This window comes from Triturus cristatus, chromosome 5_2 (assembly GCF_964204655.1).
Source record: "Triturus cristatus chromosome 5_2, aTriCri1.1, whole genome shotgun sequence".
NCBI classification, from domain to species: domain Eukaryota; kingdom Metazoa; phylum Chordata; class Amphibia; order Caudata; family Salamandridae; genus Triturus; species Triturus cristatus.
Genome location: NC_140588.1, coordinates 706379591 through 706400003, shown reverse-complemented (window position 1 = coordinate 706400003; position 20413 = coordinate 706379591). Strand labels below are relative to the sequence as shown.

Here is a 20413-nt window from a genome sequence, read left to right as displayed (position 1 = left end):
CAAATCTCACTGATCCAGATTAGGGATTTGTCTTTACGCAGCCAATCTGTGGACTACTTAATTGAACACTTTTTGTTAATTCATTACTAGCTACATAGTGTTCTGCCTTTCACATGTTTTCACACAAAGGTGTGAAATACCTTTGTCAGAACATACCCGCTAGGTGTCCGACTGATAACTGTTTCCAGTGTGAATCTTTTGCTCAGTCTGGGATTATCTTTCTTTTTTTTTTAAACAGATTTTATTGGATTTTCGTAAACATTCAGTACAGTTATTGCAGTAGCCATGCATATTAAAGAATGTTACTAGTAAGTCAGAAATTAATAAGGTATCTTAACTATGCACAAAAAAATAACAGACAGTTCAACCCTCCCACCCACCCCAAGAATCAGTACATTTCCACATAGTTGCAAACACATAACAGTATCCCTGTGCACTAAAGAACGTGACGGGCAGTGGGTAAAGATTCCTCACTTCAAATGGTAACATCTCACGGGCACTACAAGACGTCCGAAGAGGATAAGAGGGTGCTTCCCATCTCAGTGTGGCGTTAATCTTAATGACCTTGCAGGTGAAGCCATAGGGATGTCAGGCTCTGGAACTGTAAAACTATATGCCAGGGTCTCCCAAGCTCGTGCTGGGTCTATTGTACCTATCCTTCATCTGGCCTTTCTCAGGAGTAATCTCCTGTCACAACCCGCTCACTTCTTCATCTCCTTCCTCCATCTAAGTGACCGGGGGGCCCCCCTGGTGACTTCCAATTTTGGGTAATCTCATGTTTGGCCAGGACAAATGCCAAGTCTTGAAACTTGCTCATAATATTCTCAGTCTGGGACTGTCTAGATCTATAGTTGGTAGAATCTTTTAAAAGTAGTGTCTAGTAGCTATGACACTCAAGCTCCTCCAGTCATGAGAAAAGCATGTTTTGCCTGCTCAAGAGTTATTGAGATGTTGCCTTTGTATGAGCCACCATAAAGACAGTAAGAATGTAATGTTGCACCAACCATAGGTTATGTAGAGGCCTTTGTGATGTGGTGCATTGCGCAGAAACCTAAATCCTGTTTCTGTGACTGAGACAAGCTTATCATACCCAGCTGAGGAGATTGTGACTTTGTTGAAAGTCCTCTTCAGTTGCCCCTCACAAGCCTGTCATGGCTCCAACAAAAACTCAAGTGGGATTGCCGTCGCATTGATGTGGGGAATCTCTCATCCTGCTTTGCCCACCGTCAAAATCTGCTTCTACTCTGGCCATTTTGCCCTCTGGCAATCTGATGGGCTGATACAAGGTATTTGGACTGCCTTTGGACATTGCCTAAGATCTGCCCATTTTTAAGGAACTTTGCTGTATAAATCTATTTTATGATAAAAGAACTCTAAGAATGTCTTTTCCAAGCATGGCCTGTTTGTATCACTTATAGACTTTATGTCTTCAAGTTACTGTTGAGGCAAGTGTAGCCTGTGAAAAGCACTTTGGATATCATGCGCAGCTGTAACAATCCGAGTGACCCAAACTCTGTCATTCCTCCTATGTCTAAAATAACGTTCTCACTAATTCCAGCCTCCAGTGCAACTCGATCTGGTCTACTCCAAGCGCAGCAAAACCCTTTACCCCTGTAGACCCACTTCTTAACAGCCATAAACATTAATGAGTTACTACTGTGAGTCTGTATTTTATGATCCTAAATACTGCTAAGGGGTTGGGTAAATTTGTATCTTGACTGCTCCTTTCTTCACCTCTTAGTTTCTGTGCTTTTTAGAGGATACACATTTCCTTTTTAAAAAAAAATATATATACCACCATATGGTCTTTAAGTTCTTGACTATTTTGCATGTAATGTCTCTTATGCCCCAGCAGTAGATAAGCTTAAGGCTCTGCCAGTTACCAAACGTAGACCCAAAAAGTCTTCGGCTAGTTTCTTTCTCTACATAGGTGGATTTGGGTGTTGTAGACATTTCCTTTGGGTGCCCTCGTTCTAGGCCTTTGTTTCTGTCTTTCTGTATACTTCACATGCAGGACTGTTATAGAATCTGTTTCGCAATTTGCATTTCTGAATGTGGAAGCTTAGATGGTTCCCTCTAAACCTAAATGTTCTCACTCTCTTCCTTGGAACATCTGAAACGCAGCTATTTTCGTTTCTAATTTAAGTTTTAAAAGCTCATGGGTTGCAGGTACTTATACTTTGATATTGATTTATTCTAAGATATTTTGACTTTTCAAGTTTTAATCTCAATTTTATACAACTATTGTTTAGTTGTGTTATTATCCTTAAATTCACTGTGTTGTTTTTTGTTGTTTTTGTTGCCCCTTAGAATACCTCCTCCAATCCTGTTTCTTCGGACTGGCGCTTCCCCAGCTCCAAACAAGCACCCCACCATCTATTAGCAATCAAGACATTAGGTGCGGGCTTGAGGCAACAGGAGGCCAGAGATCAGCATCAGGCATCATGCGTGGTAGGCAGGCTTTTTCTCCCATTTTATCAATCCCTTCTCCTTCCGAAGGATAAGGCAAGATGCTGTTTGCCTGGGTAAAGTGGTTGTCTCTTCTGTGATGCATTACAGACTCCCTCTGTTGCTATACACTGGCAGATGTAAGCATCAGACATTCCACAGGTGGGGTACTTGAAAAGTTCTTCTGGAGAGTGCCTGAACACCCTCAGCCCAATGAAATAAGTGATCTCTGTTCATGATTTCTGCATGCAGTGCTTTGCCTAACCACCAAAACTGTGTGCTGCATATACATAATGTGCTTGTACCTCCAGTGTGCATTACATAAAATAAACTACACCCAAACACTGAATGCAATATCAAAATAGTTTAAATTAAATGTGCCTTAAAGATTGCTTCCTATTGCTAGATTGCATGCCTTGACCTTGATCTGCAGAAGAGCTTTGGTTGGCAGTGACCAATCTGAATAACCTTTCCTCACCTCTGTACATAATCATGATTTGACATTCAAATGTATCCTTGTCAAACATAGGAGAGTCATTTAGGGTCATCCATTTAGAGATTGATCGTAGAAGTGCTTCAGCCAAAAACTAATGGATGCTCCCTTCACCCACAACTTTCAACTCGTGTCTCAACTTTAGGTTGGTGATGCAGGTTTTCCTCACTGTGGAGGTCCAGCCGGCTCCATTGTTGGAAAAACCTTCACTGCCGCACATCTTTTGATGGACATGGTGTCAGAAAGCTCAGGCTATTTAGGTTGATGGTTCTGATGCCATGTTCATTGACATTTTTCCTAGTAATAATAATTATAATCCTTACTTGTAAAGCGCGAACATATCAGCACTGAGAGTTTCATGGAACTGGTGGCCATCGGGGAGATTAAGTGCACAATTGACCATAGTCACGCAATGCTGAGCTGTCACCGGCTCCGGGGATTGAGCCGTGATCCCTGTGTGCCATAGTCAGCTACTCTGGCCGCTGCGCCACAGCATTCACACACCCCTAGTGAGACCACATGCTTAGCATTGCTGTAATGGGCAAGAAACATGCTTGAAAAAAGCTCCCACCATCTCAAGAACATCCATTTAATCTGTTAACAAAAAACTCTTTGGGGTTTATCTTCTGTAATTCAAAAATTGCCGGCCATCCGTGATACTTCTTATTTTTTTTTTTTTTTTTAAATCAAAGCAATTCCTTCCATGGAGGATGGGAGCTGCTTTGGTGAAAAAATAAAAATGCTAGCCCAGTTTGTATCCTTATGGGGGAGGCTTAAATATGGTGGCTGGACTGGTGGAGGCAGTGACTCTGCGGCCATACCTTTTTGGTGGCCATCACACCAGGATCTAACTGGCACTCAACATCATCTATACAGGTTTTCCTCTATATTTCTCAAAGATTGACTTGCTTTTTCCTGTGAGAGCTTAAAGATATTTTGAAATCCTTTTCTTCAGGATCATCCTCATGACTTTGTTACTTGTCTTAAGTTTGTTTCAGAAAGCAATACTAACATAACAATGACGGGAGACACAGTGCTGTGTAGTGTGGGATCACTCCTGATCTACAGAGCTCACTGATTATACCAAAGTCTTTTTTTGGTTTACTCATATGTGCTTCATGATGGGGCCGCTCCTCGCCCCAAGCAGTGCACATGGCTTGGGGGTCCCCTGCATATCCTACAACCGCAAATACAGCCATATATTTGTGCACTTCACCCCTGAGTGAAAGAAAAAGCTAACAACATGGGTCCCAAGATATCCCCTGGGACAGGGCCGGACGGGCCGTAGCAGGCACCAGGCAATTCCCCGGTGCACCGCAGGGGTGGGGGACAGTTTTGGGCCCCTGGGGGCCGTTTTTGTTACAGGGAAATCGGCCCTGTAACAAAATCTGCCGAAAACTGACCCTGGCAAGAGCTCGGCGGCACCCCCAAGACCCGGGGGGGCCGGCCGAGCACTTTGCCAGGGCCGGTTTTGGTTCTCAGTCCGGCCCTGCACTGGGACAAAGCTCGTTCCCACTTCAATGTTTCAAAAGAAAGGTTTAGACTAGTGCCGGAGCCTACGTTAATGTTACCAGCCGCGGTCCGTGCAGGTAAGAGCGGTGGGGCCAGGTTAGGGGGATTTCGAGGGGCAATGCAGAGGGAAGATTAAATAAATAATTACATTTTCCTCTATATTGTCCCCCCGAAACCCCCCCTTACCCGGCATCACCGCCCCACTGCTGTTACCTGCACGGACCGCGGCTGAATGTTACTCAAAAGGGCACTTTGTAAGTCAATGGCAGACGTCTGTCAAAGATGCCCAAGAATTACACACCTTTCCCCCTGTGTAAGGCTCGCTAGTTCGGTATACTTCACTCGATATAAGGGTTATACATTTTGCTGGGAGGCTAACACCTCCAAAATTCGATGTGCAAAAGAACGCCACAAGGTCTTATGCGTAATGCATTCGATAAACAGAGACTGTGATGTGATTCTTCCGTGCAGCAAAATGCTTTACATAAAGAAACATGACCCAATTTCCAGAGTCGCTTCCTGGTGGGCAGAGATTGAGAGAGACCATTTACCAGACAGAGTCAGTCAGAGTCCCTCGGCGTATTTATAAACTCCTTTCATATGGTTATGCCTCATAGCGTCCATGTGTGTGTTATTGGCAATCGTTCCTGATTGAACAGGGGTATTTTATTCTCCTGAGCAACTTGACTGTAACACAACACCATAAGCCTGTCCCTACAAATGACCTGACAAATGTTTTCAGTCAGCAAGCCATGCCAGATTCTGCCTATAAGAATATTCCAAAGAGATTGAAATCTAAATGTTCGGCTCTTTCCTGTGATGTTTGATAAGCGTTATGACACAAAACAAACACAAAGAACATGTTCACTAGGAGACATGCAATTGATGTAGGTGCAAAACTTAGGCTATTTTAACATGTGAGGTGCGTGTTTGTGTAATGTTGTATCTCACTGCACAGACTTACTCCTTTAGCCTGTGATTTACCTGTAGCCACCCAGCAACGTGGTATGTGGAAACACTGTCCCGTGAACTCTCCTTCTCAAGCTAGGCTCTGTTATCTTATGTTACGCTATGTTATGTTATGCAGATTTGTAGAGAACACAGTCACACAAAGGGTATACTGGTGCTGAGCAGTTGCTAGTCTAGCCATACCTAGGACATGGTGGGACTACTCAAAAAGCCAGGTCTTCAGCTTCTTTCAGAATTCAAGAAGTGAGGTGAGGGCTCTTATGTGTAGCAGCAAATCATTCCACGCATTAGGAGAGATGTAGGAGAAGGCTCGATTGCTGGATCTGGTTTTCCGTATGCGAGGGGTATGTGCATCAAGGAGTCCAGACGGGTGGAGGTGTCTGGAAGGTTTGTGAAAGCAGGTGCACTTGTTGAGGTATGCTGGGCTAGTGTTATGTACTGCCTTGAAAGTGTAGGTGAGGAGTTTGAATTGTACTTGTTTGTGATTTGGGAGCCAGTGGGCTAATTCTGTTTTGCTTTGTTGTGAGAACAGCATAGGAGGTTGAGGCTGATGCTGTCCGCCGAGTTTTGAGTGGTCTACAGCCTTCTGGGGAGTTTTTTGTTTATCCCGGCACAGAGGGTGTTTCCATAGTAAAGCTTGCTTGAGACCAGGGTGTACTTGATGGTTTTCTGGGTGCTGATTGGGAGTCATTTGAAAATCTTCCTCAGCATTATAAGTAACAGAAAGCACTTTTGCATAAGTAGACAGCATGTAGGAACTTTAAATAACAGAACTGCTGAGACAGCAAATGTGTTTTGTGAATGTCATACATTTTTTGGGGATTGTGTTCTGTATCTGCATTTTCACTTCTGGTGTTCTGATACAGAAGTGCTATAATACCCAGGTGATGAGGCCTAATGCCATAAATAGGAGACTAGAGCCACCTCTTGTGTGGGTAAGCAACTCCCCAACCGAGGAACAGCTGTCGCCTCCTGAGATACATTTTTAGATTTGTTCTTGGCTGTAGAAGCTTTCAGCCTGTCCTCTTCATTTATTGTTCTTTTGTTCCGCCCATGATAGTAACAGGAGGGGGTTATAGGTCAGTCCACTTCAACTATTGGCTTTCTTTACAGTGCGCAAAGGCATTCAATTCTTACACAAACAGCACATCCAAATACAAAGTAGTTCTATTCATTGCCAGGTACTACTGCAGCAATGTGTGTATTTTTGAGTCCAAAAATATGTCTGCTTTTAGCCAATGTTTTCTTTTTTTAAAAACTGGTGAGACCCTAGCAGCTTCCCCATTAATAACGTTTTTATAAAAATCATGATAATACAAAACAAGCATTTACAAAGGCATAGGCTTGCAGCCAAAGCAGACCTATTGGCTTTGCATTTGCTTGCTTCCACAATGGATCCTCATTTGAAGAGGCATATACCTTTATGCAGCAAAGCATTGATAAAATGAACAAACCCACAGCTGTAGCTTTATCCACATAATTGTCAAAAACAATAAATCCTATTTGAACATTCAGCTAATGTTTGGAGTGTTTTCAGCTACCAATTTTCAGGCTAACAGAACAGCCATTGCCTCAATTGTTATTTATTATTAAAGGAGGTCCATGAGTCCAGTGGTGCTAGTATGAGTATTACCATTTCTTTTGGTTGAACTTTAATTGAGCCTGATCAAATTGCAAAACTGCAGACCTCAGACCAAGCAAGTGTGCAGATTTCCAAATTGTTGGATTCACAGAGGTTTTCCTCATTATTGTTAGAAATGTGTGACAGTCACAGGTTTACAAACATACTCTTGGAAATCTTAAGTGGATACACATTTACATTCATGTGGAGATATTTTTCATGTGCAATTGAGCATAGTGCCAAATAGGGACATGCAATCAGATTTTTGAAGTGTCACTTTTTTCTTTAATTCTTTTTTCTCTGCAGAAAAAAATGTCTTCATGAAAAAAACCCTGAGGATAACCCCAGCAATCTTGGCGAGTTTCCAAACCCTTTCCCACTCTGAAAAGGCCCTGCACTTGACAGGAGTAAATCTCGGAATAGGTCAGAAAAAAGTTGGTGAATCTCCATAAACGGTGTTTCTAGGGCATTCTTACCTGAAACATCCAGCCAGTGAAAAATAATTTACTTATACTCAATATTACACCACTGAGATGTAATATCTCACATAGGTAAATAGATTACAAGTGCAAGGTCTCTCTTGTAGATATATTGTATTTGTAAATAGATCCCTTTACATGCATATTTTTGGCTTGAACAATCAAATTGCCCAGTGAATCATGTCCTATTTGCCAGCATATGTAATGTAAGTTGCTGCATACGGTCACTGTATTGTTCTATTCATCCCTATTCACCTTCAGGACTGATTTATATAACCATTGAGCCAATAGTTACTATTTTATGGCCCTGATTATGAGTATTGTTAGTATTTATCGCACATGATAAATAATGATACCATGGGATACGGTATTTATTGACTGCGATAAATACCACCTATTACGAATTGTTGGGGAATAACATGCAGATTTTTGTTGTAATGTACCAAAATCTGCATGGTACGGTCATTACCGTATGGTTTTCCCCCTTTAATTTTCAGAAGGTTTGACCTAAATAACAAGTGCGTTAAATACCTAACGACTCGTAATTCAAACCCGTGCATAAACAGAGCTTTACGCACAGTTCACAATTAACTACTCAACTCATAATCAGGCCCGTAGTCTTTCTGTTATGCTATGACATTGCTGTGGTGCACGTCTGCCATCAGCATGGCCTCATCACAATGTATGTTATCCATTATAATGAGATTTTTATTGGAGTCCAGAGTCTGAGTCATCCTGTGATGAAATGTTCTATGAGGGGTGGGTGATAAATTCCACTGCGCTGGCAGAGTTGGCGGAGGTTTGGCTACTCTGCGTTACACAAGTAACGCAGAGTTCCAGCCAAATTTCGCCAACTGCCTTGTGACGTAGCTTTTTCTCGCACACGGTTCGCCAATGATAAGGTGGTGGACGCGAGTGAGAATTGGCATCATCTGTTTGGATTTTTGGGCACTACGAGGGGATTCGGTGAGATTTTTCCAACGTGGGCGCTTATGACCGTTCACGTTGAGAAAGCAGCGGTTGAATACAAATCTACTTGAGCAGCGGAAAAACCAACTCAGAAAGCAGCACTCTCTGGCACGCTGGGTGGCGCCATTCATGCTGATTTTTCAGTGCGGAACAAGCTACCCATGCTAAAAATCTACTTGTGCTGATTTCTGCCCGTTCACAGAACTCTGCGGAATCTCAGGGAGTTTTCATGTAAATCTGCAGAATTCGGCACAGTAAAACTCTGTGCGTTCTACCCACCCCTAGGTTTATGTACGGTGTATAGTCTGTACCTCAAACTAGACAGTGTAACTTGCATTGTGTGAGAGAGGAAACTGTATTCAAAATAACAATAATAATCTTTGTTAAGGATTGATGACTGAATGTCAGTGTCTTATTTATTGGGATGTGAATGAATGAATTTAAGATTTGCTTTAGAAAAATGTTGGCCAGACAGCTTTTCCATTCTTTGTGCAGTTGTTAGGTATGTGACAGGTAGGTAGGGGACACGCTCTGAGAGTGGTGTTGTAGTCTGTGTGACCTAGTTGTTCTATATTGCATGTACTTGGGATATTCTGACTATGGAGTAGTTTGCATGTGTACAGGGCACAAATCAAGGGTAGATGTGGGTAGGTGGCTTCTACCCACTTTTTTCAAAGGGTGGACTCTGTCTACCCTGCCAAGTGGTTGGGCCCCACAGAAATAGGCTAAACTTGTCCCTGTGTCATTTTTAAACACCGGGGTACATTTAGCAGCACCTGCACGTTATCTGCTTTCATTAAGAGCAGCAACGTTCAGGCAGGGAGGAGGCATATCAGAGTTCAACTGGACCCATAACGACGGTCGAAGTTAATGTGTTGGTCTGTCCCAATACATACACAAATAACAATTTTTTAAATGTATTTTATAGCGCTATAGCGCTACTCATCCAATTGCAGATTACATCACAAATACATATTATACATTGACAATAATCATATGCGTGCAAATCAATGTACAGGATTTGTTACATAAGACAGTATTGGTTCCAAGATGTAGTAGCCACACGTCCTTCATAGCTCACTGTGCTATGATAGAAGGATTACAATTTATGAGCTGCAAGTAGGAAACAGATCTCTGTGTTAAAAGTAGTAACCCACTTACCTATTTACATTAAAAAAAAATATGTCATCTGCGTGTTACATAATGTACTTGGCAGGCAACATATTAACACTCTGTGCTCCTTTGATTGAAAACTGGGGCTAGAAAAAACACAGATCTCTCAAGCAATACCTTAACCTCCAGAATACTCTTGCCAATATTATTATTCCCTGGGATTTACCGGGCATACAAAGATTTCTGCAGCTGGTGTCTTAACCCCATAAGATATTTTAAGATGTAGACTTTGCAACCAATTAAGCAGAACAGATTTATGGCCATGTGACTCCTTTTTTCCCAATGTTGTTGTTGCAGGGTTTTAAAAAATAAATGTCTAAATTGAGCACAGATTTTGCATGAGGATTGCTTCACCATTTTGGCACAACCGCAACACAAAATCTCATGTTAAATATTGTAATGCGCTCAAATGTACCCTCAATAGACCTGCTAAACATATGTGTGAGGTCTTTTTATCTGATGTCACTTCTTGTGATGTCACTTCCTGTGATTGCAAGCGCTGTGATGTCATGGGCCTTGATGTCACTTGCATACTGCCAAATTGGTTAGAACTCCGACTTCTGGTTTTTAGGACTTGTGCTGTGTGTGTGTGTGTGCGTACCTCCTTTGAAAAAAAAAGACCTCCTGTTCCAGTGGACATCTTATATTTAAGTTTTATCTTGGACCACTAGAATTAAAGAACACTCCTACTGAGTCCTATGTGTCAACTATTTTAATTTGGAGCAGCAAATGTAAAGTCCTTCATCTGACCTTTGACATATTTAGGTTGAGCAAAACTGTTCAAACCTCTAGACCTAGTCATGATATCACCTCAAACGAAAGTTCTGCGAAAGCTAAACAATGAAAAATGGATTTTCTTGACATGAAAAGCCAAATGTATTTCATCTCTTTCATCTTCGCCTTCCTATTTCCTCAGAGTACGACCTTGGTCAAACATCTATTAAAGTTAGCTTTTGATCTCAAGCCACTATTTCTGAAAAGAAAGTCAATCTGTAAAATGGCCGCTGACGGACAATCCTGCGATTGTTTGGTAATGTCGCCGCCGTCTGTGAGTCAATAGGATTCCCTGCTCTTTGTGATCGAACACTGCTTATAATGGGACAATCATTTTTGTGTCACAGACCACAATCAAAGGAAGCATTCTTCAGAGGCTGTTAAGTGGAAAAAATCCCTCAGGTCACTGGAAACTTGTTAACTGGTCAATCTGATGCCCTTTTTTTCCTTTGATGGAAATTACTCATAATTTGATAACAGGTAACATGGTCATTTGTAATGCAATTTTCTTTTTGAAGAAGAAACGTCGGGTAGTTATTAAGGCGACCGAGGACGGATTAATTTCAGGCTCAAGAACAAGAGGGTGGTCTAGAAGGAAAAATAGAAACACTGCCTGCAGAGGTATCAGGTGTAAGGTTTGAACAGAGTGCAGCCTCTGTTGGAATTGTGGCCGAGGCATGTGCTGTGATCATTACAACAACTTCCTCCTGTCGGTAGGCATACATATCAATAATGCCCGGGGTGTGGCAGCTTTTATGCAACGCTTTGCTGTAACATAGTTCAGTAACCTCGATTCAGAGTGCCTCACCACAAACCATTTCTGATTGGCGCTATGGCAGGGCATTGTTGGTGGATACAAGTAGTGCTTACTGCAAGCATTTTACCACCCTTTAATGAAAGCAGATTTTTGGTGTCAATGATAGACCATATGTGTACCTTGCTAAGCAGGTAGACTGCAAAAGAGGTACAGCAATGCCACAGCACAACACAATATTACACACCACAATTACAGTAATACAGCACGTTAGACAAGATAACAATAGAATTTTGCAAAACTAACAAAGAACAAATGTACAACACAGCAATAAAATCCAACACAAAAAATGCAACGTAATTTTGTTGTGTTGTCATTTAACTCTGTGTCGTTATTGTGTCGAGCTCTGGAATTGCTTCATACAAATAGTACTACATTTCCAGTGAAAAATAATTATTTATTACTTCTCAAAGCTGGTAACATGCCACTTCTTCAACTCCACAACTGTGTAAAGATCAGTCAGCCCAAAACTGTGGCTGAAACCGTGGTTTCAATTAATGTGCTGTCAATGCTCACATTGGGCCCGATTCTCAAAAGTAAACTGAGACAAAATCCGAACTTTACGACTTTCGGTATTCACAAAAAGCATTTAGTAGAAGTAAAGTTAGGAATCCTACTACTAAATGCCTTTTGTGAATACAGATAGTCGAAAAGTTAGGATTTTGTCTCAGATTACTTTTGTGAATTGGGCCCTCTATGTGATCCAGTCTAAATACTCTAAAACACAGTGGAAGGAGGCACCTCCAAACACTTGTGTTATACTAAATGTTGAAACTCCCTTCACACATGCCACACTGATCCCAAATTAATTTATTTAAAACTTAAACATACAGTAGTGGGTTATGGGACACCACATGCTGTAGTGAGCAAGACTGCAGTCAGCTACCACTAGGCAGGTAGTTTGTCCTACTTCTTTAGCAAATAGGTGGACTGAGATATATATCAATCAGAGTACATCCAATCCAGTGCTCTGCAAGGCCAGAAGAGCTAGAGCACAACCAGACAAATGCCAGGAGTCTGACATGTTACAGTGTGCCCCAGCCCTACCGGCCTTTCAGAGGCACTGATCTTTCAAGATTACTTTTAAATCATTGAGTCTCTTTTGCATTTTACAGATATACCAGTTTCTCTGACCCTGGCTTAATGTAAGTCTCTACCAAAATTAAAACTACCCTACATCCAACCACATTTCAGAGCACTCTTCTCCCGTCATCAAAACCCTCTAAATTGTACCCGGGTTGCAGTGATTGCCAATCTCTCTTCTCCATTTTTTAGGACCAGCCAGGGCAGCGCATGCGCTGCTCAGTGAAGCATGCTGTATTAGTGTATGCACTCAAAGCTCCGCCCATATTTGTCATTGGCTTGTGTCATTGCCCTTCATAAATGCTGGCTTCTGATTTGTTAACCTCCCATGAGGACTGGCCCTTTTACTTCGGTTGTTACATGGTACCTCTCATTTACTCTGTAAGCACTACTTTCTTTAATGAGTTTTTCCTACTGCAGGCACGAAATGCTTTCCTGCAACATTCAGCCCACCATGCACGCTTTCACAGGGCGCTCGAACAAAAAAAGCATTTTTTTGTCAACTTGATAAACAAATGCTTATTTGGGTAAAAGCGCCCCATGGTTGCATTTACTTTAATAGCCGCCGCGGACCTTTCTTTAGATACGGCTTGTCTAAAGAAAGGGGCGTGGCCTCTATTAATGTGAAAGCGCAGCATGGGGAGCTTGTAAACAGCAAGTACTTGCAATGCAATAGGTATCGCTTTTTAAACTATTACCTATTGGTATTGTTAATGACAATGCCTTCCATTATTGCAGGTTTTTTAACACATAAATAAAATGCAGGTTTTTTTAACACGTAAATAAAAGGGATTGTCATTTACAACGTCAATAGCTCAAAATCTCGCAGTTGCGAGACCTATTACATTGCAAATGCTTGTTATACGATTGTTACAGACACATTGCCCCTTTTCTTCCGCTTTCTGATTTCCTTTGCTACTGTAGCCACCATTCCAGGGCTACTGCTGCTCAGTGTCCATGAAGCGTATTCAGCGGCCCTTGTAAATCAGAATATTGCTAACAAAAATATCATCTCACATAAATATTGTGCATAGATGTTATTTAGAAAAATATCACCCCATTGGGTGTAGATTTTCTCTTCTTAACTCCAGCTTGGCAATATTTTTGTTAAAGATATTTTAGAACACAATATTTTTGTCAGAGGATATTTAAGCCACTACCCAGTAGCATCAGTTATACTGAGGCCCTTCCTTTAATACGTTTACTTGTGTATATATCACACCTGAGCGCATATCAACATTGAGCTGCATTTCAGGAATGGATTACAACTTCCCAAGTCAAACAGCAGAAAGGTGATTTTACTAGGAGCCACTCTGCAATGTCTGAGTAGAGAGGTGTCTGTATGTTCTGGGTGTATGTTGTGGGCTAGCAAAGGCCTTTTCTGATTATCTAGGAGTCACACATGCTTCTTCACCCAGATTAATCAAAATTATCCCGCGGCTATCACACAAGTCCTGCCACTGGGGTTCACTGCAACTGGTAAGGACATTGTATAACTGCATCATTGCTAATAACAGCATTGTCTCCTTGAAATGTATTGTAACCAGTGCTTAATTTGAGCCAGTGGTTTCCGGTGCTCGGCACAGGCACTTAATTGGCAACACCAGCATTTATGACAACCTGCCACATGGTGGCATTGTGTGTCTAATTTAGAGATGAGCACAACAACAGTTTATTAATTCCATATTCATTAAAAGTGACAAATGCCTCCTGCTGAAGCCATTCTTATAGCTTTGGAGGTCTCGAATAGTCTGAATTGTTGGACTTGCGGGAGTGTGATGGTTTGTAGTTTTGCTGGTGCTGCCATTATCTGTGCTGGCTGGGGCAATGCGTGGAGTATGCTACAGCGACATCCTGACACGGGCCCTGGCACTTTTCTTTTTAAGCAGTGAAACCTAAACTAACATTGTTTTTGTTAATTGATACTGTCTGTTTTCTGAAAGTGAGTTGGTTTTTAAAAATATGTTAAATTAACATTAATTGGTTAAGGGGGCCTGCTTATGCTCAATTCAGGTACTTTCAACCTACAAATTCTTTTCAACTGTCGTCTAAAGAGGGTACAACTTCATTGAGACTACGGTTGCAGAACATCCTAAGGCTTCTTACTTAGTGGAGATGGTACTGGTTGGAGGACACCAGCACAAACATTGGGGGGACTGGGACCTATTTTTCAGCATCAGACTTTGGCCCAAATCAGGATAGAGAAAGGCAGCAAAGGATGAAAGAATGAGCCAGAGGAAGATCGCACAACAGCGAGAAAGGTATAAAGTAGGAACCAAAACGAACCTGCAAGAATGAGATAAAGGGACGGGAAGTTCTCAATGGCGGAAGAAAAGGGCATGAGGTGGGATTAAGACCAAGCAGCCTTGGTATTCGGTATCCTTGCCCTTTGGCAATGCCAGTGGGGAGCCTCTAAGAAAAACTGTGGGCCAGTGTTTCTATTTTTTAAAAACAAATTAAGCACTGCCCTTATCCGAGAGAAGAGATCTTACAAAGCTGTGGACGAGGTAACTGAGCAGCCACCAAAGTCCACATCACAGTGAGCTACTGCCATGGGCCCATAGGACCCCTCTTTGAGAGATGTATGCTATCATTTTGATGCTCACTCGAGTACATATATCCATTCTGCATTACCACAGATCAATTAATGATGAATCATATGGGAATCATACAACAGACTTAAGATTGTAAAAAAAAAAAAGCAATATTGGCTCGGGAATAGCCTTATCTTAGAAGTGTCACATCACCAGTGGATTTAGGAAGACGAGGAAAAAAGTGGCAATTGGAAAGGCCTTCAACTGTAAAACCTCCAAAACCACTTTACCACAAATCGGAAAGCATATTTGGAATCTGTGCAACCTCGTGTGAACATTCTAACTTCTTCCAAAAGAAAAGAAAGTTGTTTTTAGCGTTTGGAGGATAAAAAATGAGTGTCAAGATTTGCTGTGAAATTTTAATTAAATGCAAACTGGATTGTATAATGCAACAGTGATGAAAGTACTTCCAAAAGTGTCAGGTAATCATTATGTGTTATTAGCATCCTGGATGGGATAGAAAGCTGACATTGGCTCAGCCAATCACAATGCTGGCATTTTCTATTAGCATGCATTCTAAGTTCAGTGATTGACTGAGGACATTTCTAGGTGAGGTTCTGAGAGAGTCTGAAGCTGGGACATGAGGCAGAATGGAGCAGTTTAGATGCATGTCAAGACTGTGGCCCTCATTACGGTCTTCTCTATAATTGCGACGTGGTTGGAAATAGGTATTTCCGCCTGCATACGGATTACAAGTTGTGCATTTAAAAATGCACTGCCGTTCTTCTTTCCCTATACAGTCTTGAGCATGTTGCTGATATTCGGGCATGGATAAAGGCCCTGTAAGAAGGAAAAAACAGGAAATATCTGTGATGATCGTAGAGAGGCGCCGATTGCGAATGTCAAAACTAGGACTTTCCAGGGAATTTGTCCCATGGAAAATTCGGATTCCTATGATGTCGGTTCTCCCCAGCAATGAAATCTGAGATGATTTTTCCAACAGTCTCCTACTGGGACCTTCTTCGTGGGTGAGATTACCAGATGTGTAAGCGCTGTTATGTGGCCTTTCCCAATGGGCTCTTAAAAGTATTTAAAGCCCTCTGCAGAGGGCATTAATGCTTAATTGTCAAACGAACAACTCCAACAGACTATTTACCTGTCCAGTATTAAATGAGCTCGAAGAACCTAAAAAACTTTTCTAGAAAAACTAGAAATTCCAGCATAGATAGATATTTAATGATCTGTCATCATTAAAGTCTATCACAGTCTTGGGGCCTTATTTGGAATTTGGTGGATGCGGAACAAATGCAAAATAGCACCAGATATACTGTCTGCCCTACTTAGAGCGCATTGAGACCCTTTGCACTCTAAATAAAGTGTAAGGACATCCTCTGTTTTTTGGTGGATGTCCTACTTCATCAAATTTTAAATAAGGCTCTTTGTCTTGTGCAATATGTAAAGGTCTATTGCAAAATGTATTATTTTTTAATTAACTCTAGAATTCTGTAAATTGTATCTGCAAAAAAGTGCTGTTTTTAATGGACAGCAGTGCTTTCAAACCTTACAGCCAATATAGTCCAGAAGACATTTGATCTAGTTGCTGTCAAAAGGCTGATAGAACACTGAAAGAGTTCTGAAACACATCAATGAGATATGTAAAAGCCCGAACTGATGCTGGAACACCATTTGGCTCCTAGTGTACCCTGATGTCCTCACCTCCGGCAGACTGAGTCGCAGTAGAGGCCACATGATGCCATCTGGAGGTGCTGAGGAGCATTGGTTGGGGAGGGTTTTCCAGGCTGCTTTCACACCTGAAGGAATGTCCATGGGATGTGTAACCTCCAGGAAGAGGATTCCATCAGAATCAAATCCATTTGATTTGGGTGCGACCCAATGTTCATTTGGGAGTTGGTTATACTGGTCACTTGGTGCTCATTGATTTGCGGAATGTTTTGCAGATTTTTTAATTTCCTGGGGTCAAATTCACTGAGTTGGCTTTCGTTGTACACAGGGTCGGTCAGAAACTGGGGTAAAGGTCGGCCATATTATAGTGGACTTGAATCATTGTAGTATTGTTTTCGGCACCTTTGCCCTATTCATTAGAATACTCAAAATCTGCTGAGTTTTATTGTATCCCGAGGAATTTTGAACATACAAAAGTACAAATTGACTTTTCTCCGCAGTGGCCCTGCGGCAAATAATATTCTTATAGGCATTTTCACATAGCAACCTAAAAAATGAATGTGAAAAGAAGTTGCATGGGTGCATTTGGCAACCTCAACAGTAATCGCGTTGAGTCGTAAGACCCATGTCAGTGTTGCTAAAAATTGCCATGTTTCATGGATGAAGACCACTAACTTTTCAAACTTGTATGAGAAACCTTTAAATCATATGCTCCTGATCTGGAAAAACATGAATAATACCTAGCTCGTGATATGACTAAAAGCTAACGGCTTGTGCCCATGAGCTGCATGCAACATGTCTGGAAAAAGCATCCATTATAATCTTCTTAACACTGGGAGTAACTAGTGTGTACACATGACTGTGCTACATATATGAATGGAACTGATTGCTCAAACTGGCATGACAAAATCTCTACGATGAGAATTCTCATTGCAGACGTTCTTCCCCGAGTGTGGAGACTCCTCCTATGACTGTGGGCCTGGGTATTCATGCGAGGAAGTAGCATTTACAACGCTGTCATTACATCGCAGTACCATTACAACGCGGTCGTTGTTAGTATGCAATGCATTAGCATCGCAAGTCATTGCAACGACTTGCTGTAGGGGGCGGTGAGGTATTGGAAATGAATTCCAACACTTTCCCTACTGTTGAGCAAACTGGAGTAGAAATAGTAAATAATACTATTCCTAAGTCCAGCGCGCCCCCTACTGAAAGTCGTTGTAATGACTTGCGATGTAAATGCATCGCGTACTAACAATGCGGTCATTGTAACGACCGCGTTGTAAAAGCACGCGATGTAATGCATCACGCTGTAATGAGCTATATTCTTCATGCGTAGTGTGCTACTCGTGACGAATGCACATCCGCACCTTATCACAGGTAGTAAGCTCTATATAAACGTCCGTACAGTACAATAGAACCTATGTGTATATGATACAACACTGAACTTTTTACGTTCTTCTTGCTCAGTGCTTCTTGGACACGTCAAAGACAACAATATGGCATTAAATGCTGGAAACAAAACATTCTAATGCTGATCTTTATGTTCTCCTCGCACAATATGCTAGGAGCAAACTCCAGATCCTGTTGTTAGACAGTCGACAGATACCACTGTCCTCACTGTGGAAAGGCAGAGCCAAGCCCTTTCACCTGAAACTGTGTTGTCACCATAATCTGAAACTGAGGCTCATGTGAAGGTCAGAATCATGAATCCAACTCCTGCTCTAGTAATGCCTTTAGGATCTAAGATTACTGTCAAGCGAATCTCATGCCGTTGTTATAAAAATAGTTGAACATCGCATGAAAATAATACATTCCCATGAGAAAGAACAAAACAGGAATAGAGAAAAAAAACAAAAGTACCATTTCTTTGACCACATTAGGATTTGAATTACATGCATTGCATCAATACTAGTTATTAACTGGAATGGCAGGGCTGACAGAGCCTGTCAGTTTGGAAAGTTGTGGCATATAATAAAACAGGGGAAAAAGCAATGTGGAGGGAGCATCAGACAGGTGCCAGGGGAGTGGAGGAGGAGTAAAATAGCACCTCAATCATGCCTGGAGCAGTGGACGGGCATTGATTAAGTTGAATCAATCTGTGCCTGGTCCCTGCTCCACAGAATGGAACAGAAGTCACGATTGGTCTAAAGTGGCCAATTACGAGACAACAAAGAAGAGTGACAGAGAATCCAACAAATGGTAAGCAATGGGCAAGCTGCAAGCCTTTTATTGTACAAAATGATGGCTTGCATGCATAGGCAGGCTCGACCCTAAAAAGCAGGATGAACCTGCTGCATAACTGCCAGCAAAAGAACAATACAAGTTGATTAAAACCCGGATGTAAAAGTCAAACCTATAGTATTTAATGTGAACATTGTGACATAAGCATACAAGTAACATAGACAAAAACCATGTGAGAAACAACAAGTACTCAGGACCATTTCATTTTGTATGCCACTCACAGTCTTGGTCTTAAGCATAAGCATCTATTTCAAGTTTTAAGATAGTTTCAAATAACTTTAAAATGTTATGGATTTCCTCTGCAACAAAGTGTTGGCTTTATTTGACTGCAATGATTTGAGCTGAACCCATGTAGTAAAATGCTTAGCTTTAACTACTTCTCGAACAGTGGTAATGTGATGTCAATCTAATTTAGATCAACTGGTCTTCTGTTCTTGGCTCCAGTAGTACAACAAATATAGTATAGGTCAGTGGAGGCTCCTCCGTTAAGGCAGAGGAGCGTCACCCCACTGCTCTCAGAGAGTGAAAAAAGGAAAAATAAAATTATAATAAAACAATTTATTATCATTTAATTTTTCTTGCTGAGCCAAGTCCTGAGTGGGGCAGGGCCGGGCCATCCACGTTGACAGCAGCAGGGAGGAGGAGTGGTGGCGCTGCTGCAAATGCTCATGTCAGTTTGGCCGGCCATCTAAGGATGGCCAAACCGACATGCGCAGTCAGATCTCTCCACCCGAGCTGTGTTGCATAGCTGGCTGGAGACATACACAGCCGGGTGGAGACAGGCACAGGCTCACAGGCCCTAACAGAGCAGCAAACCAGGCTATTCAGACCAATCCTGACGCTGCTCTCGTGCTGGGTATTACTAGCATGAGAGCAGCGTCTGGATTGGTGTAGGGAGTCTGGGAGTCGGCCAGAAATAAAGGAGCAGAAGAGGACCGAGGCTCCAGGAGTTGTCTGATATTTGATAGTTTGTCTTATTTCCAGAGAGTAGATTGCCCAATCTCGAATTCTACTTATTTAGGGTTATTATGTAAAGATATGTTTCCCAGGCAGGAAAAAATGCCAGCTAATGATAACAGACTGTGCGCCTCTTGGAACTTGACTGAAGGGCTGTCTTTATGGAATAAATATCACCAGTGGTAAATGACAGTGTTAAGAGTATTCAGTACAATGGGTAGAATTGCATTACTGACCTTAGTGAATCGTACAGGAAGTAATTACTGCCAGAGCTAAAATTGCTGCTCAAGAGACTTGTCATTTTCTGCATTTCTGCCCTTAGGACTGGAGTATTATTTAACATTGATATTAAGTGTTTTCCTGTGTCAGGGTATCCTCTTGTTCTCACCAGCAGTAAGTCATTTCTGCTCTGTCTTTGTCAGTGAGGTTATAAGTAGTTCTATCAGTAAGCTGTTGCATGTATTACTATCATAGGTGCTTCCATAGCATTAAATGAGGGTGCGGCCTTGCTGGTGGTTTATTTCAATGGGATTTGATGTGGTTTGGCGCTCTGTCAGATATGTACTATGTAGCGGCTTCACTCTGGTCATGCAGCGGCATCAGGCACGAATGCCCGGCAGTAGTGCTGCCCTGGTCAAATCCAGCATGCTGCCAAGATTG

At 41.8% G+C, this 20413-nt stretch overlaps 1 protein-coding gene across 9 annotated transcripts in view; it reads left to right on the top strand.

Annotated features, from left to right (window-relative positions):
* DACH2 (dachshund family transcription factor 2) overlaps window positions 1-20413 on the top strand; it is an 839221-nt gene that overhangs the window by 489504 nt on the left and 329304 nt on the right. For 6 of the 9 annotated variants that reach the window (XM_085607797.1, XM_085607794.1, XM_085607793.1 and 3 more), the window contains exon 3: window positions 2311-2451. The exons of the other annotated variants lie outside the window; for them this stretch is intronic. In XM_085607797.1, the coding sequence (XP_085463923.1) occupies window positions 2311-2451 (141 nt within the window). The remainder of the gene's footprint in view (window positions 1-2310; window positions 2452-20413) is intronic. 9 annotated transcript variants of the gene reach the window in all.